The following is a 20,812-nucleotide window of genomic DNA, read 5'->3' on the forward strand; positions in this document are numbered from 1 at the left end:
GCGGCCATCTTGAAAAAAGGTTGCCATCTTGAATTTTTGAGGGACCAGCACCGTTTTCCAAAAAAACATTCTTAAGAGAGTATTTTCACAAAATGTTATGCCTACATCACTGTTTGAACGATTGACATAATGAGCATTTGACAGAAATAGCGGCCATCTTGAAAAAATGGCCGCCATGTTGAATTTTTGGGTGGCCAATGTCTTTTTCCCAAAAAGTGACCCTTAGAGAGTATCTGTGCCAAATTTCATGCTTCTATACCAATTTGAACGATTCTCTTGAAATATGCAATTAATCTGCTGTACTACAGAGAGAGAAAACCAGATAATGTAATATCTGGGAAGAAGGAGGAATGTCAGAAATGTCAGAGAGCATATGGGCCATGAGTCACAGCAGAGGAGACCACAGTTAAACACAGACATGATGTTTTCTGTCAAATCTGTATTCCCAGAGGAATCCCTGGAGAGTGACGATGACGACGACCTGTCGCAGGTTATGCGTCAGCGTGCCACCATCCCCTGGCGCTCCTGCGGCACCTACCTGTCCTCCGCCGGGGTCCTCCTGCTCATCCTGCTCCTCCTGTCACAGCTGCTCAAACACTCCCTCATGGTCGCCATCGACTACTGGCTGGCACACTGGACGTCACATGTCATCGCGGCCAAGGTGGTAACAACAGCTCGGAACTGTACCGTCGTTCAGGTGAGAGGCTGATCGGCATTGGTTTTGATTGAGATGTGATTGTTGTTATCTGTCCAAATCGTTTTTTTTTTTTTTTTTCTGTGTTAATCAGCAGTTTTTAGAGTCATAAAGTCCTTTCTCTTGCTTGATTGTCACTGCCCTGACTATATGGACTTAAATCATTGTTTAAGTCATTTTAAAAAAAAGCCACACATTCTCTAGTTGCTTCTCAATACAGATTTTTTCCGCTGTGCCTTATCTGAGGGGGTTCATGAGATTATTTTTGGAGTAGTAAAGATAAAGAAAAAGCTTTCCAACACATGTATGAATTTCTTTCTCAAATATTTGCATTTTTTTGTAAAATATTGGATAGTTTTGGATCTTAGGGGCCTTAAAAATGTACTTACTGACTTACGTGACTTATAGACTTCTGACACTTCTATTTTGAAGGGGTCACAAGTCAACAAGGCTGTGAAACATTGTCCGACTCCTATGTGATAGTAAACTGGATTTCTTTGGTTTTTGACTGACTGACAGAACAAGCAATTGGATCACTATTTTCTGACATAAATTGAGAAAATAATCTGCAATTTAATCAATAATGAAAATAATAGTTACAGCCCTGATTTTAAACAAACACGTGTGGAAAAGTAGTCAACAGTTAATCATGTGTTTTTTTGAGACCATGCTGGAGTGAAATTACACTCTCAGTAAATCTCTTGTGAATCTCAGTTGAGCGGACAGACACTGCCAGGATCCAGATGGAGTGTTTGCTTACGCACCCTGAAGCAAATGCAGCTCACACTCATCTGCGTGTTAGAGAAACAGAATGCGTTGAGTCTCAGAGAAAGTGCTGCTGGGAGATGCAAAGATGCAGAGGTTTGATTCATGTAGATTTCATTGGTCGAAATACCTGCAGAAATTATTTCTGAATGCTTTTAGTCCCAACTTAAAGGATCCGAAATAAACACTTATCCTGATTTAGAAACAACAGACAGTGTCTGTGTCTGTGAGTGAAAGACAATTTGTCACCTACATACATTTACTTAACCTTTTTTCAGTTTAAAGCTTGTCTTTTGTCAGAGACCTCTTCCCCCAATAGAGTTTCTGACTGGCGCACACACACACACACACACACACACACACACACACACACACACACACACACACACACACACCCCCCACACACACACACACACACACACACTAATGGGTGTCATTCATGTCACCCTGCGTTTGGCAACAGTATGTCACCACTGACAGCTGGTGTCAGCTTGTGTGTGTCTCCAGACACACACACACACACACACACACACACACACACACACACACTCATGCTCAGAAACACAAAATCATTACTAGCGAAGGTTAAGCTTCGTCGTTCACCAGCTGTTGGTAGTTTATATGTTAGTAAAGCTGATCTATTATTAATGTTAGTCAGTGAAGCTGATCTATTATTAACTGTCCACGTGTGTGTGTGTGTGTGTGTGTGTGTGTGTGTGTGTGTGTGTGTGTGTGTGTGTGTGTGTGTGTGTGTGTGTGTGTTTGTGTCTGTCTGTCTGTCCTGTGAATTACAATGCCAAGTCACATTTCACACAGAGGCTAAAAACAGAGATAACTGGTGTTGGGGTACAGCAGTTTAAAGTGCACTGTGTCATCCTATCGAATAAAAGCAATGCAGTCGTCTCTTCTTCACTTCTGTCTCTCTCTCTCTCTCTCTCTCTCTCACACACACACACACACACACACACACACACACACACACACACACTGAATGTACAGCTAAGTGCAAATTGTCGCTTGAATGCCATGGACATGTTGTTTGGCTGAGCTTCGGTGTGTATTTGCCAGGTTTATCTAATCTGGGGTGTGCCGTAGACTTATCCATGTGGGAACACTCGTAAGTCCTGTTCTACTAGCAGACACAAACTCTGACACATTACTGACACTTCAAGTCTCTGCCAGGGCCCAGTGCCTTTTTTCTTTGATATAATGGATTATTATAAAAGCCTAATCTGTAATTTGTTTGACCAATATATAGTATTTACATACATAATTTAAGCATTTGAGCTTTGAATGGAGAGCAACAATTGTAAATACAATATATTTTAGCCTTGGGCCCAAGGCGTTACTGATGTTAATAAACTATGATACCATAACTGTGTATCAAATATAGTCTGTGTATTTGAAGACTTGTCAATCATTTTGTGCGTGATATCAGGTTCTATTGTCTGTTGTGATGTGGCTTTCTTTACATCTATATCCCTGATTGTTTTCTTTTAGTGTGACAAATAGTAGTGTAAAACTTTTTATGTCATGAATACCAAATTTAGTGAGAATTTAACTGTTCCTGATTTCATTTATTTTCATTTAAAATGAGTCAAAATGCTAATTCATAGTTTCATAAATGTAGTTATTGTAAAAATAATTGTTTGATATTATGGACTCCATGAAAGTCTAAGGATAGAAGGTGCCATACATTGTACAGAACGTAAAGCCCTCTGAGGCTTGTGATTTCAGGCAGACACAGAGGTGATTTCTCTTTACCGTCTAATTATCCACGACCCAACCCAATCGATGCGCCATGTAAGCTGGTCTGTGCAGTGTGGGTTTGCTCCAGCACTCCTCACTCCTGCATCCCCATGCCACCCTCTCACTTTCTTAAACACACACACACACACACAAACACACACACACACACACACACACACACAGTTGCAGTCATGTTCTTTCTTTCTCTCTCTCTCTCTCTCTGCAGGGATGTGGCTTCAGTCACTCGTGGTATCTGTCAGTGTTCAGCGTGCTGTGCTGCTTGGGCATCGTCCTGTGTCTGTTCACCTCCGTGGCTGTGGAGTGGACCGGCCTCAAAGTGGCCAAGGAGCTCCACCACAACCTACTCAACAAGATCATCCTGGCCCCCATGAGGTCCGACGCTCAGTGTGTGTGTGTGTGTGTGTGTGTGTGTGTGTGCGCGTGCTCTGCCTCGTGACGTGTGAAAGGGAGAAATATGTTTGCTCGCTGATAGCGTTTGTGTGTGCTGAAACAGATCATTTAAACGAGAAAATGCAGTTAAAAGCACCTTTTTACACCCCATTACTCAGACCATCTGCTTTCTTTACACAAAACCTAGGAGACATCACTTACATTAAGACGCTCACATGCACATAACACACTTGCATGTACTGTACATACAATCACTTACACAGCTAAATAAACAGATGTATTTCACATGAAATCATTAATTCAACCCGCTGACTGCACAGCATGTCTGAGCAGAGTCATGTTGAATATTACAACTTATGTCTTATTGTCAACATGTGGAAAGCTCTAAAACATAATTATGGCAAGTAACTTAGTAAGTAAAAAGTAACTAAGGCTGTATTTTAGGAAGAATACAATCTTAATCAACAACAAAAATAATTCATTTCATTAATAATGAATAAACTGGATTCTTTTTTTTCTTTTCAAACTCTGTTTATTAGCATTTTTTTCAAAAACAACAGTTTTCAGTGCAATTGTGATTTGTGTATAGGACAAAAGAAATAGTAAAATTATTTTTAAATAAAATAAAAAAAGGGACAATGAAGCATGTATAAAAGAAGGATGAGTCTAAGTATGTGCATGGCTACACACATACGCATACGTACATCCATACACACACAGACCTAAGTACACGCATATATTCATTTCACTTATACAAAAATAGTATATAAAACAGATGCAATAAACTGGATTCTAAGGGTAAATTAATTGTTTTCATCCCTCCAGGCTGTTTGAGACGACTCCGCTCGGCAGCATCCTCAACAGGTTTTCCACAGACACAAACACAATCGACCAGCACATCCCCACCACCCTGGAGTGCCTCTCCCGCTCCACCTTGCTGTGTGTGTCTGCTCTGGGCGTCATCTGCTACGTGACCCCCATCTTTCTCATCGCCCTCCTGCCACTGGCCGTCACCTGCTACTTCATCCAGAAATACTTCCGGGTGGCCTCAAGGTGAGTCGGATATCATGCACCTGTTGTCCCCTGCGTGTTTTCATCAGATGTTGTAATTGCGGCTGTAGCTCCCACTCCCACTCCCACTGAGGACACCCGGGCCATGTTCAATGTGAGGTTGTTGTTTTCTTTACGATCTGAGGAGTTAACATACTGCAATAACACACCAATAACAGGAGGTTTTTAAAGGCTGATTCTGGTATTGTTTTATGACACAACATGTTTGATTTGACTTTTTTTGGTCCAAAAATATAATAACATTTCAATAAAGTAAGAGTTAGTATGTATTTTTCTACCATAATAACATTCCTGAGAGTTTGGAGGAGGAAGACATTTAATGAAAATATAATTGAACAGTTGAATAATGATAATGTTGGCAAAAATGATTTGAGCTGAGACAGAGTTCCCAATTAGAGGGAACAGATTCCCCATAATGCACGGACTGATTGGTGAATGAAATTATATTTACCTCATCAAAATTAAAGTTCTGACAGAACGTCACAGTGAAGCCAGTGAAATCATTTTTCATTTGATTCAACTGTTCTCGGGAACCTGTCCCACTGTTCCACCCCGCAGTTATGCTGTCCTCGCCACTCCGACCTTACGATCTTTGATATTTCTTGAACTTTGCTTCAGTTGATATTTCCCTCTCCACTGTGTCCTCTGTCTTCTGGTCAGGGACCTGCAGCAGTTGGAGGACAGCACCCAACTCCCTTTACTCTGCCACTTCTCTGAGACAGTGGAAGGCCTCACCACTATAAGGGCCCTCAGGTAATTATTACTAACAGGTCAAACTGTCTTAAGTGAATGAGCAACGATTAGTAGCTGATTATTGTACAACATTGTTTAAGAGGGATATAAACTGTGAAAAAAAAAGTGCTTTTTGTTACTTCACTGTGTGCAGAGTGATGTACTGTATGTGCAGTTTTCAACACTAGACTAGCTGTTTTCACATTCATCTGCTGAAGGGGATCAACTAGATGATTTTGTGACATCACAACTAGTTTGGAAGCCAATGCAATTTGATGTGGAAATGTTAAAACTACAGTGCACACACACACACACACACACACACACACACTGAATTTTTTGATAAAGAGAGGAGTAGATGTCATTTTAGTAATTTTACTTTTTTGCTGAAAAATCATGTCAGACACAACTATTACTCAAAGCAGAATGTAATTATTTTTGTCCTCCAACATGTCCAGAGTGTGTTTAATATGTTGTGCGTATAGTCTGTAGTCTGTGTATTGTTGAAATGTTTACCTTATTTCAAAAATCTTATTTTCAATGACTAAATTTCCTTATTGTCCATAAACAATTGTGTAATTATTATCATTTCACTTACTATAATGATAATAACATATCTATCATGTGAATAAAAAGACCAGTATAGTTAGTTCATTGGTTAATGCTGACACTGAGCCATTCACGCTGCAACATTTCATTTAATTCAAATGTATTTGTATAGCACCAAATCATACAAACACAGTTCAGAGTGCTTTACGTAGAAAAAAAATAAAATAGCCAAAAATGTGCAAATTAACAGAGACATCCAGAAAATGCTCGAGTGAAAATAGCAGTAACAAGTTGGTGGACTCTCAGGACATAAGAGCATAAACGTGTCTTTTTCCATCGGCAGGTATGAGCCCAGGTTCAGACAGAGGTTACTGCAGTACACTGACGCCAACAACATCGCCTCTCTCTTTCTCACAGCAGCCAACCGTTGGCTGGAGGTCCGCATGGTAATGATCCATCCCCTGTTCAGTGCTTTAACATGCAGATCAGTCCTGTTTACTGTTTGTCAGACAACAGATGGTTCACATTTTTTGTGGTTAATGTTGCTGGCTCCCTCTGTTGGGATCCTGAAAAATAGAATATTTAATGGCTTTAATAACATCACATTCTATGTTCGTGTGCTGTTTTATCTATCGACTCATCACAGCAGCAGAGGCGATAAGCTTCAGGTGTTTGTGGATTTATGTGCACAGAAGCAAAAGAAAACACTAGCAACACTTTTTTGTGTGTGTGTTGACAATAAACACACATTTGTTATTGTATTTACCTTTTTAGAATGATCTCCCTGCTGTAAAGTTCTCAATGTCTCTTTCTGCAGGAGTACATTGGAGCGTGTGTGGTGTTGGTGGCAGCTGTAGCCTCCATCACCAACTCTCTCTACAACCAGCTGTCCACCGGTCTGGTGGGGCTGGGACTGACGTACGCCCTCATGGTGAGACTGTGTGTGTGTGTGTGTGTGTGTGTGTGTGTGTGTGTGTGTGTGTGTGTGTGTGTGTGCATGAGTTTTATTGCTTGTTTACTTGCACTCTTTAAGGACGATACAGGTGGTTTTCACGTTTGCGCTGCAAATTGTGTATATTCTACATGATTACCAAACCTTTCAAAACTTGTTATATTTCTTTCCCAATTTAGAATAAAGTTCTATGTTCTGCCCTTACTATATGTAACTCTATTTTTACATTTCAAAATATATTCACGACACATTCTTTTAGGTTTTAATTATAAAGAATGTATCTGATTAATCTAATTAAAATATGTCTAAATAGAACTGTAATTAATTCATATAAACTAAATAGTACAAGATGTTTGTGAAACTTGCATCTTTCTCAATATATCATTTGTGTCCAGTGAAAACCATGTGTCTCCAAATTTGGTGATTTCAAACATTTTCAGAATGAATGATGTTACATAGACAAACACTTTGGACTGTCTGGCAGATGCATCACAAAGCTAATGAAGTGTGTGCCTGTGACATTTACCCAACTTGTGTCTACTCCCCCACCCCTCCCCCTCCCACTCCCACTCCCCCTTCTCTCCTGCCTCCATGTATCAGGTATCCAACTACATGAACTGGATGGTGCGTAACCTGGCAGACATGGAAGTACAGCTTGGCTCAGTCAAAAGGATAAACGGCCTGCTCAAAACTCAACCAGAGAATTACGAGGGACTGCTCAGTGAGTGCAGCAACACAGTCACAGTTCCATCTTAAATTAAACCTTCTTTCAACAGGTGCACGATAAAGATCATATCTTATAACATCTTGTCTGATGTTTATGTGTTTTATTTTTTTAAGTTTACAGTTAGACTACATTTACTTTGTCAACCCAAGGGGTATCATAATGCTCACAAGAAATCTATTTGTATCTATCTGTATCTTTATCCCACTTGTATCAGTTACGTTACACATTATACATCCTAGTAATCTGTCTTACATGCAGCTTTCCTTTCAGCCAGAAGTGATTTTGCAAAGAGGCCAGTGTCTTTTTAACATTAAAATGCATTCATAATAAATACATGCATGATACATAAATCTCAATTTGGCTCCAATGATCGAAAATGTAGAGATAACAATTATAAACTATTATATCAAGGGGTAAAAAAAAAAGAAAAGTTGAACGCTAAAATCCACTGATGTTCCTGTGTCGTTCTCAGCTGTGTCTCAGGTCCCTGACGGCTGGCCCCGAGAGGGAGAGATCAAGATCCAGAATCTGAGCGTCCGGTACGACGCCACGCTGAAGCCTGTGCTCAAAAATGTGAACGCACACATCAACCCTGGGCAGAAGGTATCCAAACTGAGGAAACCTGTGAAAAGGAAACGCAAATGCCAGACATATATATAATATAATATGATACATGATGGAATGTCTGCAATAATAATGATTAAGGCGTGTCGTTTTTTTTTTTAGGTGGGGATCTGTGGCAGGACAGGCAGCGGCAAATCATCTTTCTCCTTGGCCTTCTTCCGCATGGTGGACATGTTTGAGGGTACAGTAAAACATCGACGCTTACATTTAACTCATAGTAATGTGAAATGTAGTTCATTAAAAAAAATTTTTTTTACATGCAACGCTTGTAAGAAAAGACTGCTCTTTGTAGTGTAGTCTATGTGTGATGTGATTGCGTGGGATCCATGATGTGTGTTTCTCTCCCAGGGAGGATTGTGATCGACGACATCGACATCTCCAAGCTGCCTCTACAGACCCTCAGGTCTCGCTTGTCCATTATCCTCCAAGACCCCATCCTGTTCAGCGGTGCCATCCGGTACGATGATCTATTTTACCAGCAGGACGACTCGTCACAGAAGTTTAGATTCGGAGCTACTGATAATCGAGTTTCAGTAGAAGAGGGAAACCACTGAACGTTTCCAGTAACCGGGCCAATTGGCAAACTGTGACACACTTTAAAGACACTTATCGGAAGCACGAGTAGAGCTGAGGGTTTGTAGATAAGAGGACATTCCTCCGAAAGCTCAGATGGAGAGGTTTATTTTTAGACGTTACCGGCAGTGACCATAAAAGCTTTATCATGTTTGGAGATGAAAGGAAGCTGTGAATGCTGTCAGCCTGTAGTTTGGGATATTTCAGTCATCAGTTAGATTACGTGAAAGCATTTTAGCGTAAAGTTTATTTTCACGTCTGGTCTCTCGGCAGAGCAGCTGGACATTTCTGACAGCTTACATAGGTCGACAAATTGAAAAGATATGTTGGACAGGTGATGTAGAGAGCGAGTCATATCAGGTGTGAATGACACAGTGCAGCTGGAGCTAAATTGTTGAAATATTTGTTAATCATAAGCAACACTACTTCAAATAGATCATAATAAAATGTTATCTTTGCTTCTTTAACTTTAAAGTTAGTGATAAATTAATACAAGTGTGTGTGTGTGTGTGTGTGTGTGTGTGTGTGTGTGTGTAGGTTCAACCTAGACCCAGAGATGAAGGCTACAGATGAGATGCTCTGGGAAGCTCTGGAGATCGCTCAGCTGAAGCCTGTTGTTAAATCCCTCCCAGGAGGCCTGGGTGAGTAAATCTGTTTGTTTTAACTAGTGCAGTGCCTGTTTGAAACGCTGATCTGCTGAGTCCTAAAGCCCCATCCGCGCAGCTGCACAGAGCTCTGTTCGCTTGTTAATTTAAAGTTTATTCATACTGAACACCTTGCGTGTCCAAATTGCACCAACTTCAACACTGCACGTCCTTGGGTACCCAGCAATACACCCGGCAAGTGTAAAGATAGTAGTGTGAGATATGTGAAGGAGACACATACAGAATTTATAGTTAGGTATATATATAAGTCAACTGCCAACGATCCGTACAATAAATACAATCTTCCCTCGCTGCTCCCGTGTCTCAACACAAAGATCAGGCTGCTGGATCAAAACACATGAGCATGAATCTTTGAACTCCCTTTCTGAGCTGTATCCAGTGTTGTGTGTACAGGCACATTCTTCTTAGCTCAGCTTCAGGTTGCAGTTCTGACACAGTAGACCCGATAGTTACAGAATCCAGCAGTCTCACTATCAGATCAGATATTAGCGGAGAGCCACGTTCCTCGTCAAGAGGCGTAACCTACATACGTGATGAATGCTTGTCATGCTGACTCCTGGGGCCTCCTCTCTGCACGGTGCCTTAGTTTAGCTGCTGTTGGTTTGCATTTTATCACTTAGTTCTTTATATCTCCATCATCCTCTACTAGGATGGAGGTGGAGGTGGAGGCGAGGTGTGTGTGTGTGTGTGTCTGTGACATGTTTAACTTGAGCTACTCGCTGCTTTGATTTATGTTCATTGGAGACAAATGTTCACTAAGATATTGATCTGTAACCCAGGGGTTAATGGCCAATTCCTTTTGCCCTTTAATTAAGTCAAAGGAGCAGCACAGTGTCAGTGTAGAGTCTTGTGTTGCATATAAAGCAGACCAGTTAACTGCAGTGGGTCTTTGTTACTGCTAGTGATGTTGAGTTTTTATAAAAGATGTACAGTTGTAGTTAGTTTGTGAAATTAAAAATGAATGTTTTACTTCATCATACAGTTTACTTATTTCATGCTAAACATTAAAAAATATACCTTTTTATTTTCTCATATCTATATACAAAATTTTATTTTAAACTATTCACCACACCTCACCCCTTGCTTCATATAAAACCTTCAATTTCAGTGGTTATACCTCTCTCTTTCCCCTTGGTTCCTGTTTATCTCTTTTCTATTTAACTGCCCAATAAAGATGAAAAAGTGCCCCCCCCCCCCCCCCCAAAAAAAAAAAAAAATAGAAATCTTTCAAACAAACTCTAAACTGAAAGATCACTGGAGAGCAGTTTCTCAAGCATTGTTTTTTTGACTTGGCCTCATTCGTAACACAGAGATGTGAATGGAAAATCCATAAGATGTTGATGTGTATAGCCGGATGTTCATGGCTGTTTACCTTTGTCCTCTTTAGCTGAAATAATAATAATAATAATAATAATAATAATAATAATAATAATAATAATAATAATAATAATAATAATAATAATAACTTTTATTTATATAGTGCCTTTCATGAAACCCAAGGACACTTTACAGAATGACTGTGGCTAAGCTAAGGGAGGTTGTAGGCTGTGGTGAACAGGCGGTGTTTCAGGATTTTTTTTTTTTAAATATGTCCAGGGGATGTAGCATTGCAGACATCTGCAGGGAGGGTGTTACAGAGCACAACAACAACAACAATAAAGGCTCTGTCTCTGAAAATACAGAGTCTGAGGACCGCAGGTTTCGGGGTGGGGGTGTATGGATGGAGGAGGTCGGAGAGGTACTGTGGGGCCAGGGCATGGAGGGGTTTGTAGGTGAGAATGGAGGATTTTATATGTGATGCGGGGCTTAATTGGGAGCCAGTGAAGGTGGATGAGGGTTGAGGTAATGTGCTGCCAGGTGGTGGTGTGGGTGAGGACCCTGGCGGCCCAGTTTTGGACATACTGGAGCCTGTCTAGGGCTTTGCTGGGGACCCCAGACAAGACCCCATTGCAGTCGTCCCAACAGGAGGTTATGAATGAGCAGAATGAGGGTTTCTGCCACGGAGTCAGAGAGTGATGTCCCGAGTCTGGTGATGTTTTTGAGATGAAAAAAGGCTGATTTGGTGATTGATTTGATTTCTAATAATAGCATAATGTACCAATATAATGTCACATGTTACATAAAAAAGCAGTCCCCTGTCCATATACTGTATATGAACATAAATATGTAAACAATGAATATTTATGTATTTTTTTCCCCACCTTTCAGATGCCATGGTGACGGAGGGAGGAGAAAACTTCAGTCAGGGTCAGAGACAGCTGTTCTGTCTGGCCAGAGCCTTCGTCAGGAAGAGCAGCATCCTCATCATGGACGAAGCCACTGCGTCCATAGACATGGCAACGGTCAGTGTTTGGGAACCCGAGCAGTGTAAGATGGTAGAAATGCACACAGAGCCTGAGGGGAGTCAGTGTTCTTACTTAAGACCCTCTCCTGAATGATCGGTCACAAAGAGCGACATCATTTCTAGCTGACTGTAACGCAGCTGCACTGCCCCCGAGGAAACGCGGTCGACTGTTTAATCAGGCACACCGGGACGAGGAACGAGAGAGGCGGAGTTTGATGAAGGGTTCAACAGTACGAAGGAACACGTTACATTTTAAAATGGGTTTTTAAATTGTCTTCCACGTGTACTTTTGTTTCTGTCCTTGATTTTCAGTCAACATGAAAGTAAGTCAACTTCCTCTGCCCTCACAGGAGAGCATCCTGCAGAAAGTGGTGATGACTGCCTTTGCTGACCGAACAGTGGTTACTATAGCAGTGAGTATCACACACACACACACACACACACACACACTGGGCCAGGCATTTACAGTAATGCATGCAGCTCTCCCATTTCCCACTGAAAGCGCTGACCTTCGTCCTGCACTGCTGATGCAAATCTTGTAAAGTGGTGCAAAGCAACAAACGAGTGCAGCGTGGACAGCAAAACTGTCGAACTCATTCAGTAGGATTGTGCTGAAAATTTAAAAAAAGGTAAGAGAGAAAATTAGGGGAGGGGAGATCCGAGCAGATGCCAGACTTTCTGGACAATTTTGCCTGTGGATTCTTAAGGTTATTTTGTGATCATCAAAAAAGAACATCCATGAATGTGAAAATGTCATAACTCTTCACATTAGATATCGTAGATGAACGTATAAAACAAGGGAGGGCAACCTGTGATGACTTAAATAAAAGCTACTGTAACCTCTGGTATTTACTGTGGAGGAACATTTTCCTGAACTAAAAACCTTCTTTCTCATGAACTTAACAGCCATTTTTATTACATGGGTGACACGGTATAATAATGGCACATGAATTATCATGAATTCATGCATGAAAAAGCGTGAATTCATTCATGTAGTACTTCATGAACTTAATGTAAAAGGATTAATAGTATCTCATGACTTAATGCAGGGACAAAACATGAATGGATGCATCGATTAAGGTATTTTCTGATTTATTAATGATGTCAATGCCTTTTTCATAAAACCTGACCAGTCCCAGCTGTTTAAATACATTCTTAAACATTTTTTTATTGTTGTTATCATTTGTTAACTAAACATGACTTCTTCATTACTTCATCGTGTTTGTGGCCCTTCAAATAAAGTGCTGACCTGGTTCATCTTTAACTTTGATAAATAAGATATGTTAATGGTGGCATCAAATTTAATGTTTTAAGAATTAAAGGAGTGGGTTGGCCAAATGATACTGAAGTCACTGCATTGACACAAAATACAGTTATCTGCAGATGCATTTTTATAGTTGCTTTATTCACAACAACATAAGGCAAACAGTAATGCCTGAGAACAATGCTCACCCAAGTAGGATATTTATGAATTTAACTTTTAACTAACTTCTAAGTGTCTGAACACAAGAAATGTCTTGACATTTTTTTATTTTATTTGAAGGGTCACAAAGATGATTAAGTAATGAAGAAGCAATGTTTAGTTCACCATGATTACAACACAAGAAGTCAGTTTCTTTAGCCTGTCACTTCAACTACAGATTTACCCATGAAGAAGACATGAACAGCATTAATAAATCAGAAGTCATAATGATTGAAATACCTCAATTTTTGAGTTAATTAACGTATTGTTCCTGTAAGTCATGAATGAGATCCTATTAATCATGGTACATTACTGATAGTTCATGAAGCACTACATGAATGAAATATCTAAAGTGAAGAATTTATGATAATTCATGTACTATTATTATAAAAGGTTACCATTACATGTAACATTGTACTTACTGGTAAAAATGACATGCGTGTGATAAAGCATTGGTTATACATATATATTTTTTTAAAGACTCATTTAGTGTCAATGTAGTGACTGGTTTTCTTCCCCCTCCGCGGCACAGCATCGTGTCCACACCATCCTGAATGCCGACCTGGTGATTGTGATGAAGAGGGGGGTGATCCTGGAGTATGACAGGCCCGAGGCCCTGTTGGACAAGGACGACAGCGTCTTCACCTCCTTCGTGCGAGCAGACAAGTAGCACAAGAAAAGAGAGAGGAAGCATTAGAGGAAGACATTCAAAGTGCAATTGTCCCATGGAATATATTCCTTTTTTTTATTTTTTAATCATGTATAATATTTGTACATACAACATAGTTAATTCTTTGTTAATAAAACATAAATGATCATTTGTCGGGGTTGTTTTGGGAAAGAACTGGGATGAGGACTATAAAGTGAAGTTGTTTTGTGCTTGTGTGAGTGAGACCTTAGGCCATGTAAAAAAAGAAAACAAGTGACTCATCAGCGGATCGCAGGTTTAAAATGAGCGGAGGACTGCACGATGCTGTCGAGCAAGACAAGGCAAAGAGCCAGAAACAGCACAGTGATAATCTTCATGTACTCAGGGTGTCAGAGTGCAGAGTGGGATGAGCGGCTGCGCCTGCTGCAGACAGGACTGCCATGTGAAACGTTATATGGATACCAGAGGAGCACAGTGGCCTGTAAAATCAAGTTTCCGTGGGTGGTATGAAAAGGAGAATGAGCCCAGCAGATTTCAAAAACGGGACTGGATTGTTAATTAAAAGACTAATTATTGTCCCTGTGTGTAAACAGCCCACTTTCTATTCATTTCATTTAAAGGGACGTTTTTAGCAGCCTGAGGCTGATTTACTGTAGAGTGCCCTATATTTAACCCGTTATACATTCAGAGTGTATGAGCTGCCGGTGGCCTTTAGGCTGCACAACTGAACTGATCTTTTAATTCACACTGGGCCCACTCCTGCATTCCCGATGAAAATCACAGGAAGGGCACCACGGTGATGGTAGAGGGGGAGGGGGCACCTCTCCACCTCACCACGTCTCCAGCTCACGTTACCGAGCGATGGTGAAGTGGCGGAGTCAGCGCGGAGCCAAGCTGCGCCACTAAAGCCTGCATTATCACCTAAAGATAAAAGTCAGCTCGCATGCCAATTATGTTCCTGCATCAACATTTTACCTCTCCCTGAATTTCCACGGTGAGTGCGCGCCACCGCTTGGGTCCATTCACAATGGGACGGGGCGGTGTGGCGCATCTATGCCCGGCCGGTGGGCGCCGTGAGTGACGGCGGCAGCTGTGGAGCTGGAAGAAGAATCTTCTCCTGGGACCTCGCGGTTGTGTGAAGCGCCTGATCTGGAGGCAACGTGAGGAGCGCGCATACCTCGAGAAAAACGGACGACAAGACTCCTTCCTTCTTGCGCCCGACGGCCGCCGAGGAGCTAACCGATTGGTAAGAGAAAGGGGGAAATACTTCATCTTTCAGCAGGGCAGAGACAAAGCTGTACCTTCAAAGCCAAAAGGTTGTGGGCGCGTAGTATGGGAGCGCTATGTTGTCCAGGAAAGGACTCGTCCCTGAGGATTATTTGCTGACCCGTTTAGCTGAGAATGTTCTACAGCCCAAGTTGTTCAAGGCCAAACCGAGGAAAGCTCGCTTCGTCGCCAAGAACGGCGCCTGCAATGTAGCGCACACCAACATCCGAGAACAGGGCCGATTCTTGCAGGACGTCTTCACCACTCTCGTGGATTTAAAATGGCTTCACACGCTCATTATTTTCACCATGTCCTTCCTGTGCAGCTGGCTTCTTTTCGGGATGATCTGGTGGCTCATTGCCTTCGCGCACGGCGACTTGGACCCGAGAGGAGACGACTTTGTCCCGTGCGTAACGGACATTCACTCCTTCTCCTCGGCCTTCCTCTTCTCCATAGAGGTCCAGGTGACCATCGGCTTCGGGGGCCGGATGGTCACGGAGGAGTGCTTCTCCGCCATCCTCATCCTGATCGTGCAGAACATCGTCGGGCTGCTCATCAACGCCATCATGCTCGGCTGCATCTTTATGAAAACCGCGCAAGCCAATCGGCGCGCGGAGACGCTCATTTTCAGCAAGCACGCAGTCATCTCCGTCCGGAACAACAAGCTGTGCTTCATGATGCGCCTCGGCGACCTGAGGAAAAGCATGATCATCAGCGCCACCGTGCGGCTGCAGGTGGTGAGGAGAACCACCACCGAGGAGGGCGAGGTGGTGCCTCTGAACCAGATCGACGTACACTTGGATAACCCGGTGGGCACCAACGGCGTCTTCCTGGTGTCCCCCCTGATCATCTGTCACGTCATCGACAAGGACAGCCCTCTCTACGAGCTGTCCGCTCTGGACCTGCAGCACGAGGACATCGAAGTGATCGCGGTGCTGGAGGGGGTGGTGGAGACCACGGGCATCACCACCCAGGCTCGGACCTCCTACGTGTCGGAGGAGATCCTGTGGGGGCAGCGCTTCGTGCCCACAGTGTCCGAGGAGGACGGCATGTACGCGGTGGACTACTCCAAGTTCGGTAACACCATGAAGGTGCCGACGCCGTGCTGCAGCGCCAAGCAACTGGACGAGGCAGGTGGCATCGCTCGGTTTAAACTCAACGAGGGCGTCACTTTGCGGGCGACCGTGAGACGGCGGCGGGGTTCTACGGTGGTCCGCAGGTCCAAGGTGGAGACTTTAGTGAGCCGATGATCCACGTTGACCCTGTCTGCCAGCATTTTATATAAGAAATAACTATTTTAAGATTTTAGAGTTAAATGACAACAATGTTATTTATTTTAAAATGAATACGTTATACTGTAGAGCACTTGTAATCAGTAATCCACACCACATCTATCTCTTTAGTCAAGTCACAACAAGCCTTTTACTCAGGGTCGGAGTGAAAACGCACGAAGACAGAATGCACTAATATAAAAATGAGATGGGACGGTTAGAAAAACGGAGGAATCCCGGTGCCCAGGATGAACAGAAAGTCCAGTTTGGATGCGTTTTTTTTTTTAATTAAGAGTGACTGCATGTATCTTGAATCAATAAAGGTGAATGCTTCATGTAAAGTGTGTTGTGAATGGAGAAGCCACATTATATGATTTAAAAGGGACACTCCAATGAGTCAGTACTGCACTCCCATAAAGTTAAGGGACTCACAAGCAGGTTTATCAGCGTTTTAAGGCCCCAATTAGGATTAGGCAATGGTTATGGTTAGGGTTAGGTGCCTTGAAGTCAACGGTCGCAGCTCTGCCTGGAAGGTGACGTCCTGGGCTTAAAACACCATCGTGCCACAAGCAGAGCCTGACTGATACTGGAGGTTTGAGGCCGATATCAATATTTGTTTTTTTAGTTTTTATAATTTTTTTTTATACCAATCACTGCAATTTGGGAATTAAATAATTGAGACAAAGACATGTACTGTGCAAGACATTTTACTAGTATGATTTAATCACCAAAAATACGACCCTACATGTCCTATAATGCAACCATCTTTTTTATTTTGGTCTCTCTTTCTGGTCAACTTTAACATCTTTCAAATTGTATGCTCCCAGTTTGCAACACATATTCTGTTATAAATACGTACTCCCCAAACTTCACTGTGACATCATCAGGACTTTTTTTATGTACAGAGCTCCCGCAGTGACCGAAGCCATTACACAACTGTTTTTACAGACTGAGTGGTACTCCTCGGGACTAGTAAACTGTGTGTAAAATAAGTGGAGTTGCCCTTTAAAAATAGCATCATGTTTTTGAGGGTGGCACACAAGATGCTCATGTTTCTTTCCTCTTGCATAATTTACACAAACCCATTCATACAAAAGACAGTGAGGCAAGGTGGCATTTCTCTCTTTTATTAGATTATGATCCGCAGAGCTTAAAATATTAAATTGCTTTTAACTTAGTTAATAATTAAAATACATAAAAACGAGAGCCAGAACGGAAGAACCCTGCTAAAAAAAAAAAAAAATGAAAAAAAAAAAAAAAAAGGAGAATCATAAACCCAATCCTCCTCCACACAGAGGCTATGTCTGACAGAACCCGCTTGCGATTCTTTGTACAGTCCAAGCAGACTGTGCCTTTTCTATACATGTGTAATGATACCATTATTGTTATTTCGGAACAAATTTTCATCAGATAATCTTTAAAAAAAAAAGCAAATCTTATGGGGGCCGGGAAAAACAATAAACCGGAAGTGGAGATTTTTAGTTTTGCACTTTGAGTGACCGAGCAGCTCCACACCATCTGTCCTTTTCCTGTCTCCGTCTCTGCCTCTCTGGGCCTGCAGACATTACCTCATGTCTTTGTCCTTCTGTGCTGTGGTGTTGGTGCAGGGGGGCAAACCACACCGATTCAGCCTCACGTGGGCACCAGTTGGCCTCAAAGTGATCGACTCTGATCGGATTAAATATATAACATACAACCTTTCGATTTTATTCTCTGTCTCCCTTGTTTTTGTGGCGCTCTCTTCATGTTTGCTGCCCTCTACAGGTAGGCGCTGGGACGTGTTTGTTAGGGGTACATTATGTGACTATACTGTAGTTAAACACACGATTAAACATCGGTCATATGAGGGACTGAGCAGTCCGGTGAACAAGGGACAGAGAATGGAAAGTTAGAGAGGGACTTCTCTCTGGCAGCAGTGACGTATTCTCTCAGGTCCTGAGCCCTGAGTAGGAAGCGCTTTAAAATCCCCCCCTCCTCCCCACATAAACAACCCAAACAGTGATTGGCTAGTATCGCCCACGTCAGGCAGTAACGTGGCTCCCTACTGGCCAGCGTAGTGGCCGTACGCCTGCAGGCCGACCTCCCGCCGCCGCAGGAGGGAAGGACGAGCCCGCGGGTCCACACATTAACAACACTGTACAATAGTAGGTTGAAGCAAAGCAGAGCCCCCTTCCTGTACTGTAGGTTAGGTAGAGGATAAGAGGGAGGTGAAGGACACACTGCATCCCCCGCCCCCACCCACAACAAAAAATAAAACTGAATAAAACTTCAACAAAAAGTGAAATAAAAACAAAATAAAAACATACACACTTTTTTGTTCCTAGTTTAAATTGCAGAGAAGATGGGAGGGATTTGCCCCTGGGAGGAACGCTCACGCCAATTCCTGCTGGCGTGACAAATCCCTCTCCGCCACCCCAAACCCCCCCCCCCACCCCAATGAAAACCCTCCCCCCCTCCCCTCCCCTCCCCCTTCCTTCCGGCTGGTTGGTTGGTTGGTTGGTTGGCGCCGTAGCGAAATATAAGGGTCGTGGAAGGTCTGTAAGTCCTGCTGGCACCGAGGAAGGGGGCCAGGCTGTCTTTCCTTCTCTCTATCTTTATCTTCTATCACCCCCCCCCCCCCGGGCTGCTGTCTCGCCGCCGCCCACCTCCCTCCCACCGCTCATCTCTCCGTCACGTGGTTTTGTGAAGAAGGGGAGGGTGCTGAGGCTGGGGCGGAAGGTGCTGGGGTGGGCGCGGGTGGCGGGACAGGGGTGCAAAGGACTTCGGACAGGTCGTCCATGATACAGGTCTCCTTGGGGTCGACCAGGTTGAATTCCCTTACGAAAACGATGAAATGTGCATACAGAGTGTTCAAGTGGCCCTGCAGGTCCAGAGCCACTGTCTCTTTAAAGTGCGCCCAGTAGAGGTGAGCCAGCACGTGGAACAGGTACCGGCAGATCTTCTTTACCAAGGACTCAAAAGAGTTCGGAAACTCTTTGCCTGAAGGGAGGAAAACAGAGACAAAACCAGACAGAAGAGACAGGATTAGGCACAGTAATAGTCAGTAATAGTCAGTAATAATCAGTAATAGTCAATAATAGTCAGTAATAATCAGTAATAGTCAATAATAGTCAATAATAGTCAGTAATAGTCAGTAATAGTCAGTAATAGTCAGTAATAATCAGTAATAGTCAGTAATAATCAATAATAGTCAATAATAGTCAATAATAGTCAATAATAGTCAATAATAGTCAGTAATAATCAGTAATAGTCAGTAATAGTCAGTAATAGTCAGTAATAATCAGTAATAATCAGTAATAGTCAATATTAGTCAGTAATAGTGAGTAATAATCATTAATAGTCAGTAATAATCAGTAATAGTCAGTAATAATCAGTAATAGTCAATAATAGTCAATAATAGTCGGTAATAATCAGTAATAGTCAATAATAGTAATAATCAGTAACAATCAGTAATAGTCAGTAATAATCAGTAATAGTCAGTAATAATCAGTAATAGTCAATAATAGTCGGTAATAATCAGTAATAGTCAATAATAGTCGGTAATAATCAGTAATAGTCAATAATAGTAATAATCAGTAACAATCAGTAATAGTCAGTAACAATCAGTAATAGTCAGTAATAATCAGTAATAGTCATTAGGGTGTTTAAAGGACAAGGCCGGGGTCGTTCTAGGGTTGGGGACCGAAACCCGGTTCCACTATGGAACTGGTTCCTACGCAAACGGTAGTATTTGGACTGGATTAGAACGCAAATTTTGGTTCCTCATTTTGGTTCCGACTGAAATATTTTCCCTCCGACGCTCGCGGTGTGAAGCGCGTGCCCGCGCTATTCTCGGACATGCACTCCTAACAATCCCTGCTGATAGACGGCTTTACGGACGTAAAAATATCACACTTTCTCTGTAGTCTACCGTTAGCTAGCTACCGTAAATGTTCCTGCTCACCAAAACGGATATGAAAGCATATTAACCATTCCCTGCACGTGATCGCTAATCGTAAACATATTACACTTGCTCTGCTAGTCTATCGTTCAGGACAAGAGCCTGTAGCCTGGTGGTGGGGGAGGCGGGACAGCCTCCCCAAATTGTCTACCCTTTCAAACTCCTACCTGTGTGTACGCTACAGGCCTCTTAGACACAGTCTGAGAGAGTTTTCTCCCGTGCAGGACATGCCATAAGTCAGGAGAGGTGTCCTATCTTGCCAGAGAAGGTAAGGTAAATATGGTCATTTTTCTGCTAAAGAACTGCTAAAGTTTGAAGCTGGTTGGCATACCAACAATATTTATTTTGTTGTTACTTGTTAATTCTAG

General features: G+C 42.4%; 3 protein-coding genes across 7 annotated transcripts in view; 2 read left to right on the forward strand and 1 right to left on the reverse strand.

The window, feature by feature from the left end:
* The window catches only part of abcc8 (ATP-binding cassette, sub-family C (CFTR/MRP), member 8), a 72,923-nt gene extending 58,787 nt beyond the window's left edge, over positions 1-14,136 (forward strand). Inside the window, exons 25-38 of the mRNA XM_028584666.1 lie at positions 450-697; positions 3,435-3,601; positions 4,445-4,672; positions 5,351-5,443; positions 6,315-6,417; positions 6,789-6,902; positions 7,524-7,644; positions 8,123-8,253; positions 8,377-8,455; positions 8,623-8,731; positions 9,385-9,488; positions 11,721-11,854; positions 12,207-12,269; positions 13,851-14,136. Coding sequence (XP_028440467.1) covers positions 450-697; positions 3,435-3,601; positions 4,445-4,672; positions 5,351-5,443; positions 6,315-6,417; positions 6,789-6,902; positions 7,524-7,644; positions 8,123-8,253; positions 8,377-8,455; positions 8,623-8,731; positions 9,385-9,488; positions 11,721-11,854; positions 12,207-12,269; positions 13,851-13,988 — 1,832 coding nt within the window. The 3' untranslated portion in view covers positions 13,989-14,136. The remainder of the gene's footprint in view (positions 1-449; positions 698-3,434; positions 3,602-4,444; positions 4,673-5,350; positions 5,444-6,314; positions 6,418-6,788; positions 6,903-7,523; positions 7,645-8,122; positions 8,254-8,376; positions 8,456-8,622; positions 8,732-9,384; positions 9,489-11,720; positions 11,855-12,206; positions 12,270-13,850) is intronic.
* Positions 14,137-14,709: 573 nt separating this feature from the next.
* Positions 14,710-16,845, forward strand: kcnj11 (potassium inwardly rectifying channel subfamily J member 11). Its single transcript, XM_028584665.1, has one exon. The coding sequence runs from the start codon at positions 15,311-15,313 to the stop codon at positions 16,481-16,483; it is 1,173 nt and encodes a 390-aa protein (XP_028440466.1). The 5' UTR covers positions 14,710-15,310; the 3' UTR covers positions 16,484-16,845.
* Positions 16,846-19,126: 2,281 nt separating this feature from the next.
* The window catches only part of mob2a (MOB kinase activator 2a), a 71,153-nt gene continuing 69,467 nt past the window's right edge, over positions 19,127-20,812 (reverse strand). For all 5 annotated transcript variants that reach the window (XM_028586224.1, XM_028586225.1, XM_028586222.1 and 2 more), the window contains exon 5: positions 19,127-19,483. In XM_028586224.1, the coding sequence (XP_028442025.1) occupies positions 19,164-19,483 (320 nt within the window). In that variant the 3' untranslated portion in view covers positions 19,127-19,163. The remainder of the gene's footprint in view (positions 19,484-20,812) is intronic.

Source organism: Perca flavescens, chromosome 8 (genome assembly GCF_004354835.1).
Source record: "Perca flavescens isolate YP-PL-M2 chromosome 8, PFLA_1.0, whole genome shotgun sequence".
In the NCBI taxonomy this organism is placed as follows: domain Eukaryota; kingdom Metazoa; phylum Chordata; class Actinopteri; order Perciformes; family Percidae; genus Perca; species Perca flavescens.

Bases quoted from the DNA above. Each gene is read 5' to 3' on its own strand.
- kcnj11 (XM_028584665.1), top strand. From the start codon at position 15,311: ATGTTGTCCAGGAAAGGACTCGTCCCTGAGGATTATTTGCTGACCCGT.